This window comes from Anastrepha ludens, chromosome 5, assembly GCF_028408465.1.
Source record: "Anastrepha ludens isolate Willacy chromosome 5, idAnaLude1.1, whole genome shotgun sequence".
Taxonomy (NCBI): domain Eukaryota; kingdom Metazoa; phylum Arthropoda; class Insecta; order Diptera; family Tephritidae; genus Anastrepha; species Anastrepha ludens.
Window position 1 is genome coordinate 24,776,899 of NC_071501.1, and position 24,281 is coordinate 24,801,179.

The 24,281-nt window shown below is 40.6% G+C and overlaps 1 protein-coding gene across 2 annotated transcripts; it reads right to left on the reverse strand.

Annotated features, from left to right (window-relative positions):
• Positions 1-251: 251 nt before the first annotated feature.
• On the reverse strand, positions 252-3,508 carry LOC128864018 (zinc finger and SCAN domain-containing protein 2). 2 transcript variants are annotated; one of them, XR_008454644.1, is made up of 3 exons: positions 3,090-3,508; positions 790-3,024; positions 253-717 (listed from the first exon to the last, which is right to left on the reverse strand). XR_008454644.1 is itself a non-coding variant. In XM_054103485.1 (2 exons), the coding sequence occupies exons 1-2, from the start codon at positions 3,300-3,302 to the stop codon at positions 1,189-1,191; spliced, it is 2,049 nt and encodes a 682-aa protein (XP_053959460.1). In that variant the 5' UTR covers positions 3,303-3,508; the 3' UTR covers positions 252-1,188. The 2 variants fall into 2 exon arrangements, 1 of the variants encoding a protein (XP_053959460.1); XM_054103485.1 differs by having other exon boundaries at positions 252-3,024.
• Between the last annotated feature and the right edge of the window lie 20,773 nt (positions 3,509-24,281).

The window sequence follows — 24,281 nt, forward strand, 5'->3', positions numbered from 1 at the left end:
TCCTGCTATTTCAGAAAATCATACGATATGTGACCTTCATATTGTAACATTGTTTATGAGAACCCGTTTGTAAAACTGATCGAAGCAATACAATACACTTATAAACCGTAATTTTTGGCTTTTAATTACTTTATTATTTTTGGTGATACGCTTAATATCATTGTTTTTAAGTTTCGGTGAGTTGTATGTTTTTATTTTGAAAAATATTTCTCAATTTTAAATTACAGCAAAAAATACTGCAGTTACACAATGAACCTTCCTCTGAACATCCCGGCATACGAATTTGGTTTTTATTTCAGGTGTATGGCAACACCAACTTTTTGCTAAATTACAGAAATTTAACATTAAATTACTTAAAAACTATAAGCCTCCGGCAGGTGCGGTTTTCAGTTTTAAGATAGGGATACACCCTCCGATATACATTATACTAAATATTTCCCAAACAAAGTCTCTCTGATAAGATTTTAGTGCTAATTAAAATTTATTGGTTCTTATAAAATTTTATATCTTAAAAGTGCAAATTTAATTGTTTACTCCTTTTGAGGTTACGCAAAAATATTACATATTTTTTCTCTCAGCTCTTCTTAGCAGTGAAAACCTTTTTACAGATTTTAAAAGGCGTTTGAATTTACTGAATGCGAATTAAAACCATAGAGGTGTAATTATTTCTTCCGGTCCTCAATCCTTGGTAGACCATAGGGCATCAAGAGGTGCATTCTTAGTAAAAATAAGCAACAAAATACCTGAAACTACTGAGAAACTATAACGATATTTTTACAAAAAGAGTACCTTAGCTTGTGACGTAGGCCACTCCTTATGAATTCTTGTCATCATATTGTCCACTATCAACCTTGATCACAACCACGAAACTCGGTCACACAGAATTTTATGGTCGGCTCTGGAATTTTTATTATTTTATTACAAAATTATAATTGCGCTCTCTTGAGTGTGAGAGTGATTGAATAAAATGTCTCGAAATCGATAGAATTTAGATAATTATAGAAGGAATTTATTTCATGATATATCATGCATACCTATATAATTAAGATAAATGTTGTCTTCTGGATAATAATTGAAAAAAAAAAACCAAACAGTTGACTATGTCTAATTATTAAAACTAACAGTTTAACGTACTGCCTACGTTTCTATAATTAAATGCGATTCATGTGCACGCCAACACTCCTCACTCTATATACCATTACGATCTTCCGGTCGCGTCTCACTATAAAATCCCAGATTCATGGTTGGCACCAGCTGGCTGTAGAACGACATGTCGGCGGCTGATGGTCGATGTTGTGACACTGACATATCTTTTGGCAACGGCACCGGCGGAGGTGGCGGGCAAACGCCAGACGCATTTGTGACTAAATTGATAGCGCCAGCAGTATTGGGGCCACCTGCCAGGCCGAGAATATTACTTGCGGGCGCTCCCCCTATGCCCGATGTGGCACTGATGGCAGCTTGTGTAGCCATAACCGCATTCTGCTGCAGTTCATGCATTTTCATGTGTCTCTCATATTCGTCGCGCTTTGAGAATTGTATGCGACAGACATCACATGGATATTGGGGCGCGTGGAATTCCAATTCGTGGCGTGCGAGTTTCTCGCGCCTATTGAAACCGATGCCGCATTGCTTGCACGTAAAGAGGGTGTCCAAATGTAGTGCCTGATGTCGCTGTAAGTCACGTTCACGTGTGAATGACTTCTGGCAAATCGTGCAGGTGAAATTGCGCGGATGCGATGGCTTATGCGGCGGTGGCTTTGGCATCACCGGACGCTGTTGTAACTGCGCTGCTAGTATGCTATGCTGGCGATATTGATCTTGTGGCGAGGACATATTTGCATGCGGTGGCTGTGTTGATTCGGGTTCACCGTACGGATTAAGAGCAACAACTATATTTTCTGTTTGACCAATCACACCACCACCACCACCACCCTCTTCACTTTTATTATTACCGCTTGGTGGTGTATCATTACTTTGATTGAGTAGAAATTCGGAGTCACGACGTAGGTGCGTTCGCTCGTGCAGGTGTAGTTTGTCTTTACGTGCAAATGTGCTGGGACAACGACTACACTGGAATGGCTTTGAATTGGTGTGTGAACGTATGTGACGCATTAATTCGGACGCACTTGAGAACGAACGCGGGCAGCGCGTACAAACGTGTGGCTTTACACTGCTATGAATGCGTATATGTTTGGTTAAGTTGGTATTGCGTGAGAAGCTCTTTGCGCATACTGGACATGAGAATGGGCGTACACCTGTGTGTACGATTGTGTGTTTCTTCAAATCCGAACGCCGACAAAAACCTTTTTTGCAGAACGCACACACATATGGTCTTTCTGGATCGTGTAATTCTTTGATGTGATAAATCAAATTTTGCCGACTCGATGTGCGTTGTGAACAGAAGCTGCACACGTAAGGCGCTGCACTATCATGTTGTGATTCATGATCCTGACATTCAGATTGCGTTGTAAAAGCCATGTCGCAATACTGACAAAGGTAGGTATTCTTTATCACTATTTCACCGGTAACAAACGAGTCGCCACCTGGCATTGGTGTGCCGGAGGGTGTTGTTTCCGGAGCAGGCAGCGAAGTATCGAATTTTTGCGCTTCTCCCGTTGTTATTGGTACGGATGTCGTTAGCGTATCGGTAAACTCATTTGTTTGCTGCTGTGATAACTTTGATCCTGCATTTGGTGTATTTTGCATTGTGTGTGTGGCTGACGTCAGCTGCTCCTCGGTTTCAGAATCTGATTCCATGGAAAACTCATCTTCCGAACTTTCATAATCTTGATTGGGATCCACTTCGGTGATTATGCAGTCAACTTCAGGCTCAAATTCTCCTGGATTACCATTCAAGCCCGCACGTTGATCGTCACTATCTACTATTTTTTTGTTATGCTCCAGCCAACGCTGCAACTCAGTCTCGCATCTCTGCACATTTTCACGAAAATTGGTGAACGCCTCGATCATTGCAAAACAACGCTGGCAGATACTACTCGGCAAGGACGCTGAATGCTGAAACTGTAACGTTTAATTATGTATATTAATAAAGCGCCAATAAAACGATGAAAAATCGTTTAACATACCTTTACACCCAACAAGTCAAATAGCCGTTCCACCATTGGCATTTTTTTCGATGCACCCTCGGGCAAAGGCGCGTTTTCTGCAGCTGGCTCCAATTCTTCCTCAAAGATATTCACAATCGTTTTATCGTGACGCAAACAAAGGCGGCAGAGTCCAGTGGCGCTGTTCATAGCTGAAGCCTCTGCTGGCGCAACTACCGTCTCGAGATCAACCATGCTATTATGGATACGACAAACTCGTTTGGCGAACAGTTGTTTTTTTCTTTATTATACAATTTTTCGAAATGTTGCTTTGTTCCGAACGGAAGTCATAAGCTCCTAAGATGGATTTTGTGCAGTAAAGTTCCGAGATATAAATTAATTATGCGACGCTCAAAATACGGCAAAATTACGCGAAAAGCAATACAACAGGGTTGCTTAGCGAAACGTAGGGTTGCATTCAAATTGTGTCAAGTGTTCTTATGCCACGTTTACGTCTGACTAATTTCATAACTTATCAAGGGCAATACCTGCTGGTGTGATCTAGTGAGTGGCTATTAATTCTTTAATGGTGTTTAAGCACTGATTTGTATAAAACTAATTTTTAAAAATTAATTTGTAAATATAAAAAATTTTAATTAAGTCAAAAATAAATTTAAGGTTAAACCAAACGATTTTTAACTTGTTTAGCAAGTTCGTTGAAGCAGGCAAATGTTATAGCGGCCGCAGCAGCCAAATGAGTGGTGCGGGACCAGCGTTCGCGTGTGCGTAGGTTCGAATTTTCGTGCATGAAACAGAAAAATTATAGAAAAATATTTTCTAATAGCGGTCGCTCCTCGGTAGGTAATAGCAAACCTCCTAGATTATTTCTGTCATGAAAAAGCTTCCTATAAAAAACAATAGGAGTCAGTTTAAAACTGTAGGTCCGTCCATTTGTGGAACAAAATGAAGACGCATGCCACAAACGGAAGGAGAAACTCGACCAAATACCTAGCAGAAGTGTGCGCGCCAATTATTTATTTTCCATAGAAACTCCTTCACCTCTAAAGTTAATTATTCCTATAAGTTTAAACCAGCTGTTTTCTGAGTTTTTGATATTCGTATATACCGACAAGCAATCATTTTTATACCTAAGAAGTTAAATTATTTGCAGACAATGAGAACGAGGGGACCCTGCATTCTTATATCACGTTCGTAACTCCGAAAACCCAAAACCAACTCAGACTTCATATTGAAGACTAAAAGGTTTTTGATAGTTTCGTTAACAACAGATAACTCACCTATAATTCTCTTAAAAAATATTAATCTATTTGCAGCCATTGTCATATATTCACAAAATCAAATATCTTGAGGTATCTCAACGGGTTCCTTACTATGAGGCATTCTATCTCAGCATCAGAATAGGCCGATCTTGTATAATATTATCTCCCTAATGTCTATGACCTCCCCAAAAGATAGAAGTACTTACACTGTTCTAGGTATACCTAATCCACGCGTTTATTAGCCTCCGAGAACGAGACCAGCCAGGCATTCGAAACGGTGTTCTGTGGTTTCCCCTGCCAGTGGTCGATGGTTATCGTAACAGTTCATTTATTAACTTTCGAAGGGCTTAAGCTGGGTACAGTTGAGACTGTTCTCAGACTGAATCAGAGAAATAATGACTATGATGTCCAGACTCAAAACTATGATGCCCTACTATATACTCATTGAGATAGAGAGTTTAGGTCCGTACGTACCTGTGTAGTTCTATCGTCCATTTTCGATTTATGTGTATACGATTGTGTAAAAATATGTACGTAGGGCAAGAGTTTGGTTCCCAATTCTCCAGTTTTTTTTAATCTGATATTTTTTTAGGAATCTCTTGCCAAAGAAAATTTCTTTAATCATTGAACGGAAAATCATGTCATCAGGGATTCTGCTCACACACATTTTTTGTTACTCCCTGCTTCAGATCCCTTGAAGTTTATAATAACCTTGGTATGGCTAACAAAATTTTTGGATGGAAGAGAAGATAACCGATTGAAATATGTATCTAAACGACTCTTGGCGTATTGAAAACTCACAGCCTTCCAGTTAAGGTAAATTTGAAAGTAAAGAAAGTTTGCTTAAAATTTGTAGGTCTGGTAATATAATATTAGAGAAAAAAATACTCTTACCTCGGGAAATGGGAGAGACACCGCCCACTATTAAGTAAATAAAGTAATACGATTTATTTGAAGTTGGCGCAAAATTAATCATCCCATTTTGTTTTATAATAACTTTTTTACTAAACTAAAAATAAATGATTTTGAGTAATGGAAATCTTTAGTTTGACCTTTACGCACTCTATCGCTTATCTGTTTGTACACTGTAGCTGTCTACTTCACGATTGCCAAATACTCGTATGATTGGCCTTCTACGCCATTTGCAAAAATTACAAATCTTTCGATACGGCGATTAATTTTGTGTAGCCTTGTACAAAACTCAATAGCTCATAATTACTTATACTTTCAATATAATATTTTTTCGATTTTTCTCCGCCAACACAAAGGGACTATAAGAATTTTGTATGTAGGTTTATGATTTGGCCTCTAGTCGTAAATAATTACTTCTTTCTTCCTCTCTCGACGATCAAAATTAACACTTTATGAGGCTCTCATCATACCCGTCCTATCGTATCCCTTAGAAGCTTGGAAGAAGACAGCATTCGATGAGGCGTCCCTTGGAGTATTTGAGAGAAAGATTTTTGGACCCTTGTACTTTGACGACGGCGAGTATCGTAGGCAATGGAACTAGGAGCTACATGAGGCACAGTGCAGCGAATGAAGATCCAGCGGCTTTGTTGGCTAGGTTAAGTCGTCCGAATGGATATACACGTTCCAGCTCTGAAAGTATTCGATGCGGTACCAGCGGTATGTTGGAAAGATCAGGTAGCGATGAACTTGGCTTCACTTGGTGTTTCCAATTGACGCCGGTTAGCACGAGAAAGAAACGACTGGCATGCTTTGTTACACTCGGCCAAAATCGCGTAACCAGTCGAGAAGAAAAAGTTTATGAATTGGCATTACGAAAAAACCATATCCGATCGAACTCATCACTGGAACAAATCTTGACCGATTGACTTGAAATTTTATTTTATTTTATTCATATACCCTTATCATCCGTTATTATAAATTGGAAGTGCAATTGAACTTGCGGTCCCTTCAAATAGGTAGGTAGGTAGGTGAAATGGTTGAAGTGCATGTCTGACACTCCTCTAGTAGCACTGAAGCGCCGTTTTGATACCATTATGAGACCTCCAAAAGGCAGATATCTAGATATAATGGAAGAGATTGATGGGATTTAGGTTGGCGCACTGCCCCAGGCTGTCAAAGAAAGGAGCACCCAGTGATGCTAGTCGATTATGCACGGAAGAAAATGCTCCGCTGCGGCAGAGCCGGCATACCACGGTAAGGCACTTGCTACAGCCGATCTTGCCTGGGCATCGGAGGGGATCTTTAACGACTGGTTATTTAGTCACTACCAGTCATGCACCTCAACACCTTAGCTTAAAGTGCAGACAATATTGTACCGACTTGACTTGGTCGACAGAGCCTTGCTTTGGTTGGGCTCCAAAAGAATATGCATAAGAGTAGATTGAGTTTCTGTTATGTTACACATGGGGCCAACCCCCAAATGCGGAATGACACACAAGCACTTCAAGCAAATGTAAGATTATGCACTGTTAAGTGTTGAACGCTCCAATGACGACAGTGTTCCCATCGTCACGAAGCCGTTTCTGTTTCACTCAGCCTCTTATCGTTGAGTTAACTAAATAAATAACAGGCTGAGGTGTGGTTTTGAGTCGCCTCTTACGACAGTCATCCGTTACCTCGGGCCAATTCTAACCCCCTAACCCGCCGCTTAAAATAAGACTTTGTTGTTTTTTTTTGTTTTTTTTTTTAATAGAATTTTTAATTATTTCATTTTCCCACTGAAAAATTCCCTATAGTTGTTTATTTTTACCACCGTTTCCGTGACCTCTCCTTTCCTACGACTACAGTGGCATTTACTTTGCTACATTATCAGAGCATCATAATTTTCTCAAAGAAAAACGAAAGCACAACTGTGTGGCAGCACCGTGTGGCGTCATGTAGCTGCCTGCCTGCAGGGGTCGCTGTTACTGTATGGCACACAAAACCGTTCAATACCTTTTCCGTTAAGTGCCGGAAATGTAGTGTAGTGCAACATGACAAATTCTTCAGACACATTCCATGGAGCTGCGTGAGGTCTATAATCATTCTTGGAACACGTAGTCCGCATTGCAATGATCTCGTTCAGCAAATGCATTGCACTGCACTGGACACTTCACTGGTAAATGTGTATGAATGTAACAATATTGTTGTCGTATAAAACCGCCTGCACGCCCATTCATTCCATTTCTCATGCTCGCAGGAATGCTGCAACGGTGAATAAGTTAATTGCACTTACATACAAGCATCTTGTGGTATGTACGTACGTATGTATGTAGTTCGCGAACACGACCGATATAGCACAAGAGTGGGCGCGCACATGACTACAGTTATCTATCCATCATATCAGCGCTCGGTAGCCAGTGTTCAGTGGATAGTACGGCAATGCCAATGGACTGATCAGAAGCTGCAACAAGTGGCTGTAGCAAGTGGCCACAAGTGACGCAATTAAATGCTACGCACGTTGTACGCTGCCCAGCCATTTAAGGATTTTGAATTATAATTCGATTAAAATGCTTCACACATAGCCACGATTATGGAGCAAACAGGTATGCCATGGCAGGCACCGCAAGAAATCGAAGCATTAGCGGCAGTATCCTGCTGTGCCATTGCGCACACGTACACACATTCACCATGTATGTATGTGTGTATGCGTGTCTACATCTATAAGAAACCTACATGTCTTCCGTTCATGTGCGCTATCGAAATTGTTGACGAGCGATAAAATTACGCTTTAATGTTGTCACTTTGAGTCAGGCTGTAAATGATTGTCACGTTGTTCTGGAGCATCGCAATTTGGGCAGATGACGTATTACTCAACGCCCAGACGACCGGTATTGTGTATGTGCGTGTGTATTAATGAGCTCGGAAATGTGCATATTGCAAGTAATTAATATAAAATTTTGACTGTTGCAGCGATGACAACTTCATTATGCAAGCGTGAGAATAAAAGATGACAAAGACGAAAAGCGAGCTGACCGTTGAATAGAGGGTGCAAAACACGGTTGAGAGAGCGCACAAGGTTGCACGTATTGCGGTACGTCTTTGGCTCTCAGTGAATTTGATAGAACTGGGTGTTGAGCTGACGTAATTGCATTTGTGCACAAGAGTATTACCTATAATTTTGTTCAGGAAACGGTTGTATGCAAGAGTTCTAAGGAATCGAGATCGATGGATACATATACAAAAATACTAAAATGATCAGAACGATGAGAGGAGTTGATTTAGCCACGTCTGTCCTTCCGTCCGAGCCAATGCAACGTGGAACATACATATTACTCCTTACTCAAGATATGTTGGCGTTGAAAGTGGGCGGAATCGGCCAATAACCAGGTAAATTTATTTAAATTTGGTAGAAGCGGTCTCCGTAGCCGAATGGGTTGGTGAGTGACTACCATTCGGAAGATGTAGATTCGAATGTCCATGAAACACTAAAATAAAGAGAAAAATTTTCTAATAGCGGTCACCCCTCGGCAGGCAATGGCAAGCCCCCGAATATATTTCTGCCATGAAAAAGCTCCTCATAAAAACCTATCTGCCGTTCGGAGTCGGCTTAAAACGTAAGGTCCCTCCATTTGTGGCACAACATCAAGACATACGTCACAAATAGGAGAAAGAGCTCGGTCAAATACCCAAAAAGTGTGTAAGCGCCAATTATACAAGGTGAAGTCCAAAATAAACAAGACGGAGCTAAAATAGAAACGCCAAATGCAATTTTTCGAATAGGTAGCACTCACACGGGGCCATATCAGGCGAATACGGTGAGTGATTGGTGGTTAAAATGCGATTACGAATCAATCACAAGAGTGGGGTTATCATGCGATATGCGCCCGCTTCCTCCTTCACGGTATTCTGGGCGATTTCGAGGAATGCGATGCAACAAACGCTTCAAAACGCCAACATAGAAAATTGCATTGACGGTTTGGCCCATTGGCACGAAATTCTTGTGGACGATTCCCTTGGAATCGTAAAAACAAATGAGCCTCGACTAGATTTTTGACTTCTCCAAACGCGGTTTCTTGGGTTGTGTCTCGCCTGGGTCGTATTCTATACCCTCTTTTGGGTAAATACGTTTTTGTTTTTCATTTGCCAAAAGACTTATGCTGAAAACAGTGAACGACGTAAACGCAGTCCCCTGTCAGCTGTTACGATCAAACTAATGAGAACCCCATTTAAATGAAAAATTCCTTCCTTCCGTATCGTAGTATCGTAGATTTTAACTAAAAGAACGCAGTTGTTCTCTACGGGATGAGTTTTGCTCAGTTTTGTGCTCATTAGGGGTTGCGGTAAGGAGCTGCGTACGTCGGTCACTGTTTTCAGCATGAGTCTCAGCACCTTCCCGTCAGCAGAAAACTGCAAACGGGAATCGTTTCACGCCGGAAAAAGTCTTGGGGAGACAAATGAGGCTTTGATTACAAAGGTTTTCTGAAAGCTACATGCTTCCGCAGTACTCCTAACCTGCTCGCAAGGCAAGGAAGACTTAGACTTGGCTCAAGAACTACCTTCCCCACTATTGGTAGTCGGAGTTATAGCTCCTTCAATCCAAATGTACTACGTAGTTGAAGCAAAGGATAGCGCGAGTCCTCAAACGCTTTAGGACACAGCTAGCGCAGATTACACTGTGCGACAAATTTATGGCATCTCAAACTAATGCGGACTCTTTTAATATTTTCTGAAAGTATACATGCATATATATTTATATCCATCCAGTAATAAAGCAAGTGAAGGATTTGCAAAAGTTAACTCGAATTTTTTTTTGGTCTACTAAAGTTTTCAAGTCTTGGCATAAGCTGTTTTTAAAAAAATGCAAAAAAATTTTAAAATATATTATATATCCGAGAGAAATTACAGGTTAAGAAATATAAAGTAAAATGTCATGGAAATTTTTTTCATAGAACATTTTAACCCATTAGCGACCAATTAAAAGGGTCGTTTTCATTCTTGTTGCCAGAAACCACTTAAAAGAAATTTAGAAAGTCATTAGAGGATTACATTTTTTTACAAAATTATGAATCGGAAAAATTTACTACATGATGACGAAGATATGAAAACTTTAGTAGGCTGTAAAAAAATACGGGCGCACTTTACAAATCTATCGAATATTTTAGTATTTACTTTCAGAAAACGTTTACAAAGTCTGGGCTGATGTCGCTTGTTGCATAGTATTATATTACTAAAACTGTCGGAGGTTACAGTGAATAATTTTCTACCACGATATACGAGGGCTGTTTGAAAAAGGTCGTGCAAAAATAAAAACTGCATAAATTTTTTGGGGTAAACCTTTTTTTATTTTTCCATATAGTCTCCTTTTAGGTTTCTAAACTTCGTGCAATGCTGTTCAAGTTTGTTGATCCCTTCAGAATATAAGGATTTGTCAAAGTCTGAGAAATATCCATTCGTTTCTGCAATCGCCTTCTCGTTTGAATAAAATCTTTTTCCCACCTGCCATTTCTTCAAATTCCGGTACAAATAGTAGTTCGAGGGATCCGACGGAACCAAGTCTGGAGACGTCACGCGACTTCCTTGATTCAAACGAATGCCAAACACAAAGAAATTTACCGAATTGACTGAAACTTGGCGTGTGTTGTTCCAAGGTATGCTACTGACTAAACATAACCTCGATACGCGCCAGTATTGCCATCTCTCTGACTTTGTGCGGACTTTTCAACTGTACGAAAATGCGTGCAATTAAAAATCTTGTTGACTATAGTAAATATCCATCAGTTTTATTTTTAAGTTCAATATTCTGAATCTTCCCCGGCGTTTCTGTATAACTAGGAATTTTTTGAAATCTTCGTCCCTCCTGAAAGAGTCTCACCACAACACCTCTGCATAAAATGCAGCCTTCTTGGTTTGCTTGGACTATTGATTTTTTGTTTTTTATTGAATCATTCTGAGCAACTACAATCAGCGTCGTGCTCTTTTGCAGGTTGGTCGCAAACATTTGTCTAGCGAGTCGCACATTCAATCCGGATTGGCGCAATCGTTCGCACGCATGCGCGGCTCTGAACTTAAATTCGCGTTTATTTAGTTGTGCTTGGTCGAATCGCGGAATACGTAATTGTTTATACTTTGTTTACCCTTCAGTTGTTTATTTTACTGTGGCGTTTTGCTGAACGCGTGGTGGTTTCGTGTGACACTGATTTAAGGCTTACACACATCCATATGCACAGATGTGTCTTTTTAGTGTTGTGCCACCGTTTTGTCTCTTAAAATGCGTCGACATTGATTGTAATTGAAGCGCGGATATAATGTGGTGTCATCAAGTGTTTTGAGAAGGTGATATGTTTTTCCAAAGAATTAAAGTGTATTAAAAATTCATACTGAAATGGAAATGCTGGAGGCGAGATGAAAAAGTGTACATGTATATACATAAATAGTGTGCGGAAAAAAGTGATAGGTTTCATGAAATAAAAATATGGAACAGGCAAAAAATACGTCCATATATAAATTAAATATAATTTACGGCAAAAAATCATCATCTGAATTTTTCAGGTTTTCTTACAATTTTATGGTGCCTCCAAGAAAGCGAAAATAACAGCAGATAAACAAATATTTTATGCTGAGTTTTTAAGAAATCTCTTTTTCTGTTATTCACTTGTTCAAAGGAGATTTTGATTATCATCTTATTCTGAGCAATATCCCCCGGCGGGTCAGCGCTTAGAATTTGCCCGGAGTAAGGTATGCCTGTCGTAAAAGGTGACTAAAATCTAAGATTAACTGGTAGTGTCTTCGGGTACAAGGTCTGATCGAAGACTTAATCTCGGCTCCAGGGGGAACAGAAGCCCTCAGAGTTAGCTCTGACCTGTTTTGGGGGCCGGTCCTTCGCAGAGGCTTTCGTGGTGGCTGTGGTTAATACAGGATTGCTCATATTCGACGGACCCGACGGATTTCGATGACTCTTTGGGCCCATTCCAATCGACGAGGCTTGTCCGCAGGCAACAATCTTTGCGTCAATTGAATCTTATACGGGAATAAATGCAAATCAATGCGGATAATTCGTTGTAAAGTGGTCCGAGCAATGCCCAACTGCTGAGAACGGCGATTTTGGGATGTCCTTGGCGACGCCTTGGTCGGTTTTGATTTGGCCTCTTTGGATTAGGAAGAGCATCACCAGTCGAAAACCTTTCGTACAAACGTTTAATGGTGTTCTTAGAAGGCGCACTTTTCACATTATTTATTTTTTATACGCACGTTGAGTTTTCACAATTGACTTCTTTTGTTAAATGTAAATTTCAACAATTTGGTAGCGCTCGCGTGGCGTGTACTGGTGCATGGTAAAATTTTGCTTGGACTGACGCCTCCAACGCGGTATGTCATTAAGCGATCTAACGTCTCTGTCAAAAGATACAGGGTTGCCAAATGGGTCCGTCGAATATTGGCAACTCTGTACCTACTTAATGTGGAGTTGCATTGCAACTGAGTGCCGGTACCCATAGAATGACCACCGTACCAAGAACTATAAATACTTAGAACAATAAAATAACATTTCGAACAGTAAATTGATACAAAATTAAATGAAAGAAATTTCTTGGGCTGTAATCAATAATATAACTGATCCGTGTGCTTTAGAACACCGTGGGTTTAGAGCGTCGCCGGCAGGTACTCACGTAAAAGCATCGAATGCTGTCCTGAGCGATTTTGATGTGTATTATAAGTCCGAAACGCGGCGATAAGCTAGAGCTCTATACCAAAGACTATAAAAGTTGTCAGATAAATAAAGCACTGAGAGTTATATCGCCTGGGAGGCTTAATATGGAGTTTTGTTTCCTTAAGTTTCCCTAAGCCTGATAAAGAAACGAGGCGTATAGGCCTGGTGGTGAAAGAGAAGAAGTCAACGTACCTTCTGTCATCAAACAAGTTGTCATCGCATTCGTGACTTGACACCCATGCCACCATTGACAGTTGTAATTTTAAGGAAGGAAGGGGCTTCTCTAATTTGCTTACCAGCATAAACACCAAATTCCAAGAGAGAATCTGCTTTCTCAACAAGTTATGATTAGTCAATGTCTCCTCTCGATGGACAAATATCACACTCTGTAACTCTCTCGTCCTGCACGGCGTTACCAGCATAAGGCATAGACGCTTGAACGCTGACAACATCCGACGAGACGTACCAAGGAGTGTTCAAGATAACTATCTGGTGAAAGAAAGAAAATTACCTTTGGTTTTTGGCGACGGAGAATACTGCAGACGATCGTACAATGAGCTATATGAGCTCTAAGGAGGCATAGGCAAAGTGAAGTGAATAAAGATCGCGGTTGAATTATGTGGACCGAATGATTATAAGTACTCCAGCTGTGAATGTATTCGGTGCGGTGGCTGCTAGTCTTCGCAGAGAAAAAGAAGACTTTCTCTCTCTTTTTCCTTTTCTTTGGCGTGGAAAAATCAAGTGGACTTAGGTAGTAGCTTCGTTTGGTTTACTCAACTGGTGTCGGCTAGAACGAGAAAGAACTGAGTGGTGATCTTTGTTGAACTCGGACCAAGGCGAATTTGTTACAGGTGACAGCAATCGCATATAAGTAAAACCCTACATGTATTTGTTGTTGCGTTTGGTGCAACCATCACGACAAAATCAGCAAGCAAATGTAAACATACGAATGTAAACATACCAATCATACAAACAAAGCATATCATTTTGACGTAAGCCATACCTACGGTGAAAAATTCAGCTGGGTGAATGCTGTCACCTTAATAAATCCACCTTGACTCGGACAATATTACTTGAGCGGATATCACGCTAATCAAGAAGGGAAATAGCCATTATGCCCTTTTTCGATTTCGATTTCCTCCTAGACTATTCCTTACCTTCCATTACGTAGACTATTCCATACATTGCCTTGTGTTGTGTTGCTATGGTACCGAATTTCTTGAACAACTCCATCATCATCATAGCATCACAGGTTGGAGTGAACGATTGCTTCCGTTACAATTCGCCTCCACGAAACTCGGTCTTTAGTTTTTTTTTTACAAAGTTCGCATATCTTCTAAGTTCTACATCTTTTTCTCGGCAGTCCTCTGCTTATATCGCTTTGTGGATTTGTTTCGAAGAAAACCTCTTTTACAGTTCCCTCATTGCTCTTTCGTAGATATGGTCACACCATCGAAATCTTCGCGCTCTAATGTATCTGATAACATTTACACCCCTGTTAAGTGTGTCTAACTCGTCATTGTATCGGATGCGGTCTTCAATTCGTACGGGGCCATATATCTTTCTGAGAACCTTTTTATCGAAAGGAATCATTTGATCGACTTCATTTGATTTCAGCACTCAGACTTCGCAACCGTAAGTGACTGTAGGTTTTGTACAACAAGGAAACGTAAAAAGTTTTGCAGGAACATCGTGGGTGTACACCGAAAATATTATAAAAAAAATGAATATATGTATATAGGTATATGATTGTGGATGAGGTAGGGCGCTCAACGCACTACAGTAAAACTATTTTTTAAGAACTTTGTCTGTCTGTCTATTTGAAGGCTCTAAAATCTGCTACGCTATATTTGAGTTCAACTGGAGTTCACTGGTAGGCAGAATAACTTTCTGTGAGAAATCTGTAATCGGAACAACCCAATCGGTCTATATCATTTGTTTTACTTGGCCGAGCCTCTGAAGTAGATCAGCTAAGACCACAAAGTAGTTTCGACATCAGTTGGTCACCGAAAGAAGCTCCTATTGCTAACGCATAGGAGACCGCGTTTCCTGCAATCTCGCAGAGGCCAGTTACATACCTAATGCCGTATCACTGTATCTTTCCATTTGTGGGTCGCCAAGAAAGGGCTGGGTGCATGTTCTCTGGGAATGCCCGATGTGCTCAGACAGAATCTTGAGGTGATGGACGGTATGATGTGAGAGGAGTAATCTCCACCCGTCAGAATATCGAGCTGTTAGGTCAGTATGCGCGTGAAGTATTTAGAGGGCGAAGAATTCAGCTGATTAACTTAAGTTTGTGTAAGCTGTTGTGGGATTTGGGATAGAGTCCAGTCCAGCGCTGTATGGAAGCTCAACTGGTAGTAGTCTTGTTTACGAAGTCTGCCCGGAGACTTATGCAAATCTGGTACCACGGGGAACAGGAGCGCTCGGAGCTTTCATGGAGCTTCTCGCAAGGTTTATGCTAACGCAGAATATGATTGCTCGATTCTCAGCCAGAAATGCGGAATGTCATACGTCTAAGGCATTGAAGAGTTCAGATCCAAGTCAATATATACTTGCACCCGTTTGCTTGTACATTTTTGATAAATCTTTAGTACACAGAAGCGCCCACGGAAATCCTCTCAAAAGCTGGAGTCTCATTTATTCAACCTTCTCGGTGTGGGAATCTGAGAAGGAATGCCCTGCGAAAACAGATTTTTATAGACATTAAACTAAAAATTTGGTACCATTGCATTTTCTTCTATTCAAAATGTTTTCATTTGCCTGCGTAAATTTGGTCCAATTACGGTCTAGCTACTGTAGCAGACTAAACTCCTACCTGTTCAGAAATGACCCCGACATACCCAACATATGTCCAGCATGTGAACATACACCGCACGATACTAACCACCTTTTCACATGCCACATTAAACCTACTCACGAAAAACGCCTCGCCCTCTGGAATTAACCTGTCGAAACAGCACGTTTCCTGGGCCTACCGTTAGATGAGCTAGGCGAAGAGATCCGGTAACTACATTGCACTGTTAGGGTTTAGTAAGTTGCTACAACTACAACAACTGACTATGTCTGAAGGATGTTAAGACGCCTTACCGTATTTTTTGTGAATGCCTTAACCTTAACTGATTTTCTTGAAGAAGATGCCTATCTTATAATTACTAGGAATGCTGTAAGGAAGGACTTGTTTGCCTTTTACGGGAGTCTGAAGTTGCTTTCGGTACTAGGGGTTAGGGACATTATATTGGGTTGCAAAATATCTTTCGCTCAGGCCGCAGCGTTCCTTCCTCCTCATGCCCGCCCATATCTTATTTGAAGGAAAGAACTTTATGCTCAAATCTTTTTAATGTCACATACACACATACGTGTATTTGACCTCTTACTAACCTCTTAGGAAATATTTGAATTCCTTTCTATAAGTCCTCGTCTACACGTCCTTCGTACAAGCAACGACTTAAGTGAAGTGAGTGATGAGTGCTTAACGATTTGCTGAAATGATCCAATTTATTGCGATGACAAGCAACAAATACCACTGCAGCGCGCGGAATTTGCACCGCCAACAAGCCAAAAAGAGAGAGAGAGAAAAAAAAACAAAATTCTGCGCGCGCTGCATTTAACCTTCCGCTATAGTTTTGTACTTACTGGCATATGAGTGGACCCTGAATGCCCATGCAAAATACTCATGCAAACCATGAAACGAAATAAATATAACCATTTTGCTTTGTTTGTCCACATTCTCCCACTCTTCACCGAGGCTGTGGCCACCACTGACCGTTAAAGCGAAACTGGCAATGCCAATGAGTCGTGGCCAAAAAGATAAACGGTGTGACTCGTTTGCTCGTTGTTGTCGCTGAATTTGTCCTAGCGTAGTTTGTCGTGCCGCTTACGTGCTGTACGCGCCGCGATGCGATGTGGCGGCATTAAATCACGCACGCGATATATTGCGCCACCGCTTGTTGGGGGTGCGCGCGAATAGCGGGTGTAGTCGGGTGGCGCGCCAAATTTGTTTGTCCATCTTGAGCGCGAACAGCCGCGTACGCCACACTGCAGTTCGTCAGCACACTAAGTAACAGCGCGCGCAAGTCAGTGCGCGGGTTCATGACAAAGAGAAATGCAACAAGCGACACAAAATGAAGGAATAACTAATGAAAAATTGTTGGAATAAAAGCAGAAATGAATAATTTATTGATGTGATAGCATGGCTGAGTTGTGGGCGCGCGGTTGTGATGCGTGGCGCAAAAGCGCTAATGCTGCTGCCGACTGCTTACGGAATGTTTGGCATGTCAGGGGGCGGGCAGGAGGGTGGTGAACGGTACGCTCTCGCCAATCTGCTGCGCCTGCGTATTGGAAATTTTGAAAATATTTTAATTTATTTTAGTGAAAAAAACGTTGTTGTTGTGCAATGTTGTTGTCTCAACGTCACTATTACGATGCAACGTGCGGTGGCGCGTAAAGCATGGCGTGTCGCAAATCAAAATCGACGCTACTGTGGTTTGCGTGTTCATGGCAGCAGTTGCTGTCGCGCGTTTGTTGTCAACGGTAGGTGGTGTGGTCGGTCACATTGTTGTTTGTTACTGTTGCTTTTCGTGGCGTTGCTACAACATTTCATGATTATTGATAAGCAACCAGCCAGCAACAATGTGTTGCATGCATCCCCACAGCAAACGTGGTGGCAAGTTGGGCGCTATTTTTAATTTCTACACCAGAGATAGTGAGAGAAAATAAATACCGACTGCAAAGTGGCAGATATGCAATGAGAGAGGTAGAGGGCGAGGGAGAGAAGGAGTGAGAATAGGCGCAAAGTGGTGCGCGTATAAAAAGTCAATTTGCCTGCTGTCAATGTGCCAAATATACATATATACATACATACAACCAAAACATATCTGCTCAAAGCGCACGCGAGTCTCTCGTTGACACGGAAAGTGGGCCAGTACGGCAAGAATATTTTCAACTCTGATTGGTGGCCGAATTGAGTTGTGGGAACTGACAACAGCGGCAGCAACAGATTAACGAATTTGCCAAATCGTTAAAACGGAAATGTTTGCTGGTTATTGTTGTTGTTATTATTGGTATTGCTTTGCTTCTCAGCTGGCAGCAAACAAATTGCGTTTGGTGATTTATGTGTGTATGCGTGTATTTACATACATACATACATACACATTTAGACGTTATTTAACAAAGTAACAGATACCTAACCGCGCCCACATTGGCTCCACTTCGCTGCAGCTTAGACCATACTTCTGTGCGCTGACTGTTTGCCCGGCTGCCTGGCTGCCTGCCTGCCTGCTTAAATGCGGCAGAACAATTGGAAATTTCGCCTCGCCTTTGTTTAAGGCTCCAACTTCATGGTCAAGCGCATGAAGAGCTACATATACATACACACATACATGCCTACATACATACATAGTTGTAGGTACAAGCACTGTGGTACAGATACACACATATTTTAACAGGGATTACCTTGAGGCTATTAGCGATTTAGAGGCGATTAATCAAAGAGCCGATCTGAGTAAAAAAGAAAAAGGCAGAGGCTACACTGTAAATTAAAATAACTAGGAGGGAATTTTTTATTATTTTACTATATACCTATACATATAAACACTTACAACATTTTGCGGCAGATTTCTCCTTTCTTCTCTGTACTTCGTACAGATCTTTCGATCGGCAAACTGGGTTTTTAAGGGTTGTGTTAGGGTTTTGGGTTTTGAGGGTTGTGCTAGGGCTATCTTTAAAAGCAGGCTAGACTGGGAGGAGGGGAGACTCTGCATGGACATAGGCACCTCTGTTTTCACCGACGGATCCAAGAAGGAATCTGGAATTGAAAAGGGTGTTTTCTCTAAATTAGCCAATATTTCAGTCACCTTTAAATTGCTCAGAACGCGATCATGCAGGCATGCAAAATGCTAAGGGATCGTTTTTGACAGAGCGACACAGATATCTTTTCAAGCTACGACTAAGTCCTTGTCGTCGCCATATTCCAGCTCTCTTCTGGTCTGCTCCTGTAAAGAGATCAAACGTCTCGAACACGCAGGACACATTTCTCTTATCTAGGCTCCAGGGCACAGGAACAGCAGAGGTCTTCAAGCATGCAAAATTCTTAGTGATCGCTGTTGGCAGGGAAATTTAACTATCTTTCCCGATAGTCAAGCTGCGATTAAGGCTCTGTCGTCGCCATGCTGCAGCTCTCTTCAGATCAACTCCTGTAAGGAGGAGATGGAATATCTCGAATGTGCAGGAAACACTTCTCTTATCTGGGTTCTAAATCATAGAAACATAGAGAGAAATGAAATTGCCGATGAGCTTGTTAGGAAGGGGGCGATCGAAACGACTTCAGGTGTCGCAATCTCAGATCGGTGTCCCCTTGACCGTTGTTGAAACGGTGAAACTGCACAATTTCTTACTTAAAAAAGCGCAAGACAGATGGGCTCTATCTCAAAAACACTTTGGCCTCAGTACGACAGAAGCTGGACGCTTAAAAAGCTGGGAATCCCCAGCCATTCAATTTCGAAACTCATAGCGGTGCTCACCGGCCACTGGGTGATCGACACTCGTGCGGAGATGCTTGAACTTCCATTCAACCCCCATTGCAGAGCTGTGGAGATCCTGCAGAGAAAGAAGCTGTTAAAAACTTTCTTTCCAAATATCCGGGATTGGAGGTTACGCGCTTGAGGTTTCTTAGTGTGTCTTTGGGGGATAGCCAGAGCACAGTTCTCCAGCCTAGATCTCTCTCCTCCATTACATCAATAGCACTGGATGGCTGTGGATGGTTTGTTTTATTCTTCTTTTAAGTTTTGAAATTTTTCGCAGTTAGGGTCTCATCCGTGGCTTTGTTTTCATTTCCATTGCGGAAACTCAAACTCAGCGCACAACCAGATATCCGAGGACAAAACGAAATACCTCCTGTCATCAAACAAACAGTTGCCGCAGTCACGTATCAGTACCCATGCCACTCTTAACAGTTATGATTTCGAGGAAAAAGCAGGCGGAGAAAGACTTTGCTTCACTTGGTGTGTCCACTGGCACCGGTTAGCACGAGAAAGAAATGACTGACACGCTTTGTTAAACTCGGCAAAAATCGCGTAAGTGGTTATCGCGCCAATCAAGAAGAAGAGACGTTAAGTATCGAAATGGCACTCTAGTGCTATCTGTAGGGAGCCTGTAGTACTCTTGCCATCTAACCTTCCTACCTATACACACATACATTAGGGCGGGTCGATTTAAAAATCGCTCATTGCTCTGTGAAAATCGTATTCTAGGGATCAAAATAAGAAACTTTTGCCGAAGGAACCATACCTCTAAAACGAATTCTGATGTCCCCCAATTTGGGTCGAACGAAAAATCCCACTTTGACCCATTTAGAGTGATCCAATCGAGTCCAAATGTATGACCGACCCCCATTAACTTTGGACGGCCGATCCACCCATGCCAGTGGCACACCCCCTGGAACTCCCCTGGGGGGTTCCCCATACATTCATTTCAAAATATCACCATTTTTGGCCTTTACATGAGAAAAGAAACTAAAAAGTTCGACCCAAATCGTAAATAAAAAATTAATTTCTAAGTGTTCCAAGTTTGGCGGCTTAAAACGTTTTCTTTTCAATTTGATATTTATGAAAAGAAACTCTATGTATATAAAGCCCAGACTTTTAGAAAAACTTGGTTTCATCAATTCGTCAGAAAAACTTTAAAACGTAAAAAACTGAAAATATTCTGTACTGCAATATTCAACATATTCTCAGCTCCTATGAAATTCTAAAAAACATTATGCATAGTAAAATTTTGGTAAATGAAGGGGAAGAACAGAAACAAATTAAAAAAAAAAAATATGTAAAAAAAATAAAAATAAATAAATAAAAAGCTGTAAAACAGAAGTAGCACATATAAAAAGACGTTCACAATAACACTATGCAACGAAATCTAACTTTTTTTAAATAACAGTAAATGGCCGAAATATAGTAAATTCAAACAAACAAAAAATATTTTTGTAATATGCAGTGTGTTGAATAACTACAGCACAGGGACTTATTGACTAGTTTTATCGATTTCATCATCCACATCATCATAGCTTTAACCGCGCGAAGTGGCCCAACGCTTCCCTTACTATTGCACTTCATACGTCTCGGTTCATTACAAGGCGTCTTCGTACGTTTATGCGCGCAGGTCGTCGTTCAAATCATCTGCCCACCTTCTTGGTGGCCCTCCACGCATTCTGCTGCTCAAAATGCGAGAGTTTCTTCAATTTTGACAATCTATTTTGCTCCAATTAACTTTAATAATATTCTTTTGAAAATATGGCTAATTTTCCTACGAAAACCATGATTCAAATAATAAAAGGTTTGCTCAGTAAGCAGCTTTCTTGTTTCCTTTGGACAAATCGGCTCCCTTAGCAAGGCTTTGGGTTGCTCAAGAAATGTTTAGTAAAAGTGGAGGAAAAGTAAAATTTGTAGAAAAAAACATTTCAATTTCAAAATGGTCTGCTTACGAGCAGCAACTCGTTCAAGAGTTTGTATTGGTATGGCCAGGACTAGTATGACATGGAATACATTTTGACATACCGCTTAAGTCAGGAAATGATACAGTAATTGAGGCAGACCGAGATCGATACATTAATGGAGAATTTGAAAAGCTTTATTTTTTAAGATGTGATTTTGAAAGAATTTATCCTTTGCACAGAATTAGCATTTTCCAAAAAGTTACAACAGGGAGAATAATTGGATAGTCCCGACGCGGTTAATAACATTACGGGTTTTATAATAAGAAAGTTGGAATTGACGAAACTTGTTTCCAATGAGCGGGTAGATGAAGTGTTCAGAGCCGGCTTAGCAAAACACATTACTTGCTTTCTGAGTATTGCTAAAAAAAATTGAGCTAGTATTCAAAAGTTTTAACGGTACAACTATTCGGCATGAGGCAGTTACTGGGAACAGCTTATTGCGTGTCCAGAAAACGCGTGAGTACAAGAACACGCGTTTTCTGGACATGGAATGGAGTTAGTAATTTAAGAATAATTGTGATTTAGAGTTCAAAACTTCAAACTTAGGTGGGCAAAGCCTAGTAAAATAAGTAAAAATACTTTTACTCTTGCTAGCATTTTTATTAAAAATGATTTAATTTTTTCCACTTTCTTCACCTTCATAAATTCAACCTTTTGTAAGGGAGCGTCAAAAATCTAATGCGACAAGTGAACAAACCAAATTACAAAAATGTTCGCAGATTTTCAAAAAAATTTCAGCCTTTTTAATTTCTACCCCTTTTCTGTGTTGTTTTCCTCCGTATAAAAAAATTTCGCGCATTCGTTATATGGAAAAATTCCCAGGACCGCAAGCAAAAAACAAAAATTGTCAACAGACAAAAACCTTGCATTTTATTGTACCAAAATCCAATGAGTCCTCGAAGAAAAAAAACTAATTGAGTTAACGACACACACTTAAATGAGCTAACGCAATTGGAATTTAATAGCTGAACAAGTTTTGACTTGGTTTGTGAGAATAGAAAAAGGGAGAGAAATTTAGTTTTAATAGAAAGTTTAGAGAGGCATTCGCCCTATGCTTTAAGTAGAATTCATCATCATCATCGTTTGGCGCTACAGCTTCTTGTAAGCTTTGGCCTGCTGAACAGTAAACCTCCATGCTGCCCAATCCATTGCCGCTCTCTTCCAGTTTTTTAGATTAAGCTGTTCCAGATCTTCTCTCACTTCCTCTATCCACTTCGATCTTGGTCTTCTTCTTGCTTTGGCTCTTGCTTTTGCTCTTACTTTTGCTTTAACTAGAACTAGAGGATCTTATAAATACATACTTATATACATATGTTCTGCATCTCTGCGCAGATGTGCGCATTTTTCCGTAGGCCACGCATCTTCTTCTGACCACCAAAGGCAAAAAGCTATGCTCCCCTCATTCCTTCCCGAGATCTTCTTGTTTTCACTTTTGATGAAATTCTTTGAACAATTTTAAAAGAGTTTGATAATTGGATATTAAAAAAAGCAAAATTTCGCAAATTTTGTAAAATTTTTGTAAAATAAAAATAGTTTTTTTCTGAAATTTCCTTAGCATAACCTTTCCATCTACTTGTTTTCTCTTTTTTCGTTTCATGATGTTTCATTTTTTCATTGAACATATTTTCCACTAAAAAAATTCCACATGGTTGTATGAGAAATTTGACTCAATTTATGAGCGAATAAGTATTAAGTGAGTTCTTGCATGGTTAATCGTGGCTAAATTAAAACCTATGCATGTTTCAACATAGCATAAGTCTTTATATATATGTTTTGGTTGCCTTTTTCCTATTTTTCCTGATGTGGGCAACAAGGTCCCATGAGTGAAATGTATACCGGGTTAGGTTAAGTTGACCTGGCTGTATGAAAGGTATCACATAGACCTCCTATTGGTCCTTTGTAGTACTAGATGGACTTGATCTTTACGTTTCTTTGTAGTAGACTGCCGTAGTAGACGAGCCTCCGTCCTTTGCGATTCTAAGTAAGCCTTGAAGCTCAAACCGCCAGAGGCATTCTAACGTCTCAAATTGCAGAGCTCATAGGCATTTCATTCGGGTTCTAGCTAATGTAGGGCAAGAACATAGAAGGTGTTCTAGAGTTTCCTTCTCTTCCAGTTCATTGCAAAATCTGCAGTTGCCGTTGTTTGCGATTACTATCTTGTAATCAATAGATGTGCAGCCGTCTGTCTGTAGCCAGTCTCTCGATGGCTTCCCTGATCTTAAGAACGTTTTTCAATGAAATGATCTTATGAGTTTATTGCCTTTATCGCTGCTTGACTATCAACGTATATAAGTATATTTGTTTTAGAGTTACTCGATGCCTTTGCGAATGCTATTTCTGCAGCCTTTTCTACCGCAAAGACTTCTGCTTGAAAGATACTGCAGTGGTTAGGGAGCTTAAATGGCCACTTGATGTTCTGCGCAATAAATCCATGCAGCTACTCCATCCAATATTTTTGAGCCGCCAGTAAAATATGAAGCGTATGGGAGCTAGGTTTCAGACCTTTTTTCCACACTTCTTCTTCTATTGTTGTTCAGAATCTCTTCACCCAGTTGCATTTCGGAGTCATGCAATCCGTATTGACCCTAAAACTCATGCCTATTGATCTATGATATGTTCGAATGCTTTGCAGGTAAATTCACCCGTTGTGTTGAACCTTACGTCAGATTTAGCTGCTAGACATTCTGCTGCAATGTCAATCGGTGACAGGTTGAGTATTCTTTTTGGGGGTACAGGGTTAATATGAAAAATATATACAGGGTTGCCCATATTCGACGGACCTATCTGGCAACCCTGTATCTTTTGACAGAGACGTTAGATCGCTTAATGACATACCGCGTTGGAAGCGTCAGTTTAAGCAGATTTTT

Coding starts and splice junctions, on each gene's coding strand:
- LOC128864018 (XM_054103485.1), bottom strand. CDS start 3,302: ATGGTTGATCTCGAGACGGTAGTTGCGCCAGCAGAGGCTTCAGCTATG. Junction 3,025..3,089: donor TTGACTTGTTGGGTGTAAAG/GTATGTTAAACG, acceptor TAAACGTTACAG/TTTCAGCATTCAGCGTCCTT.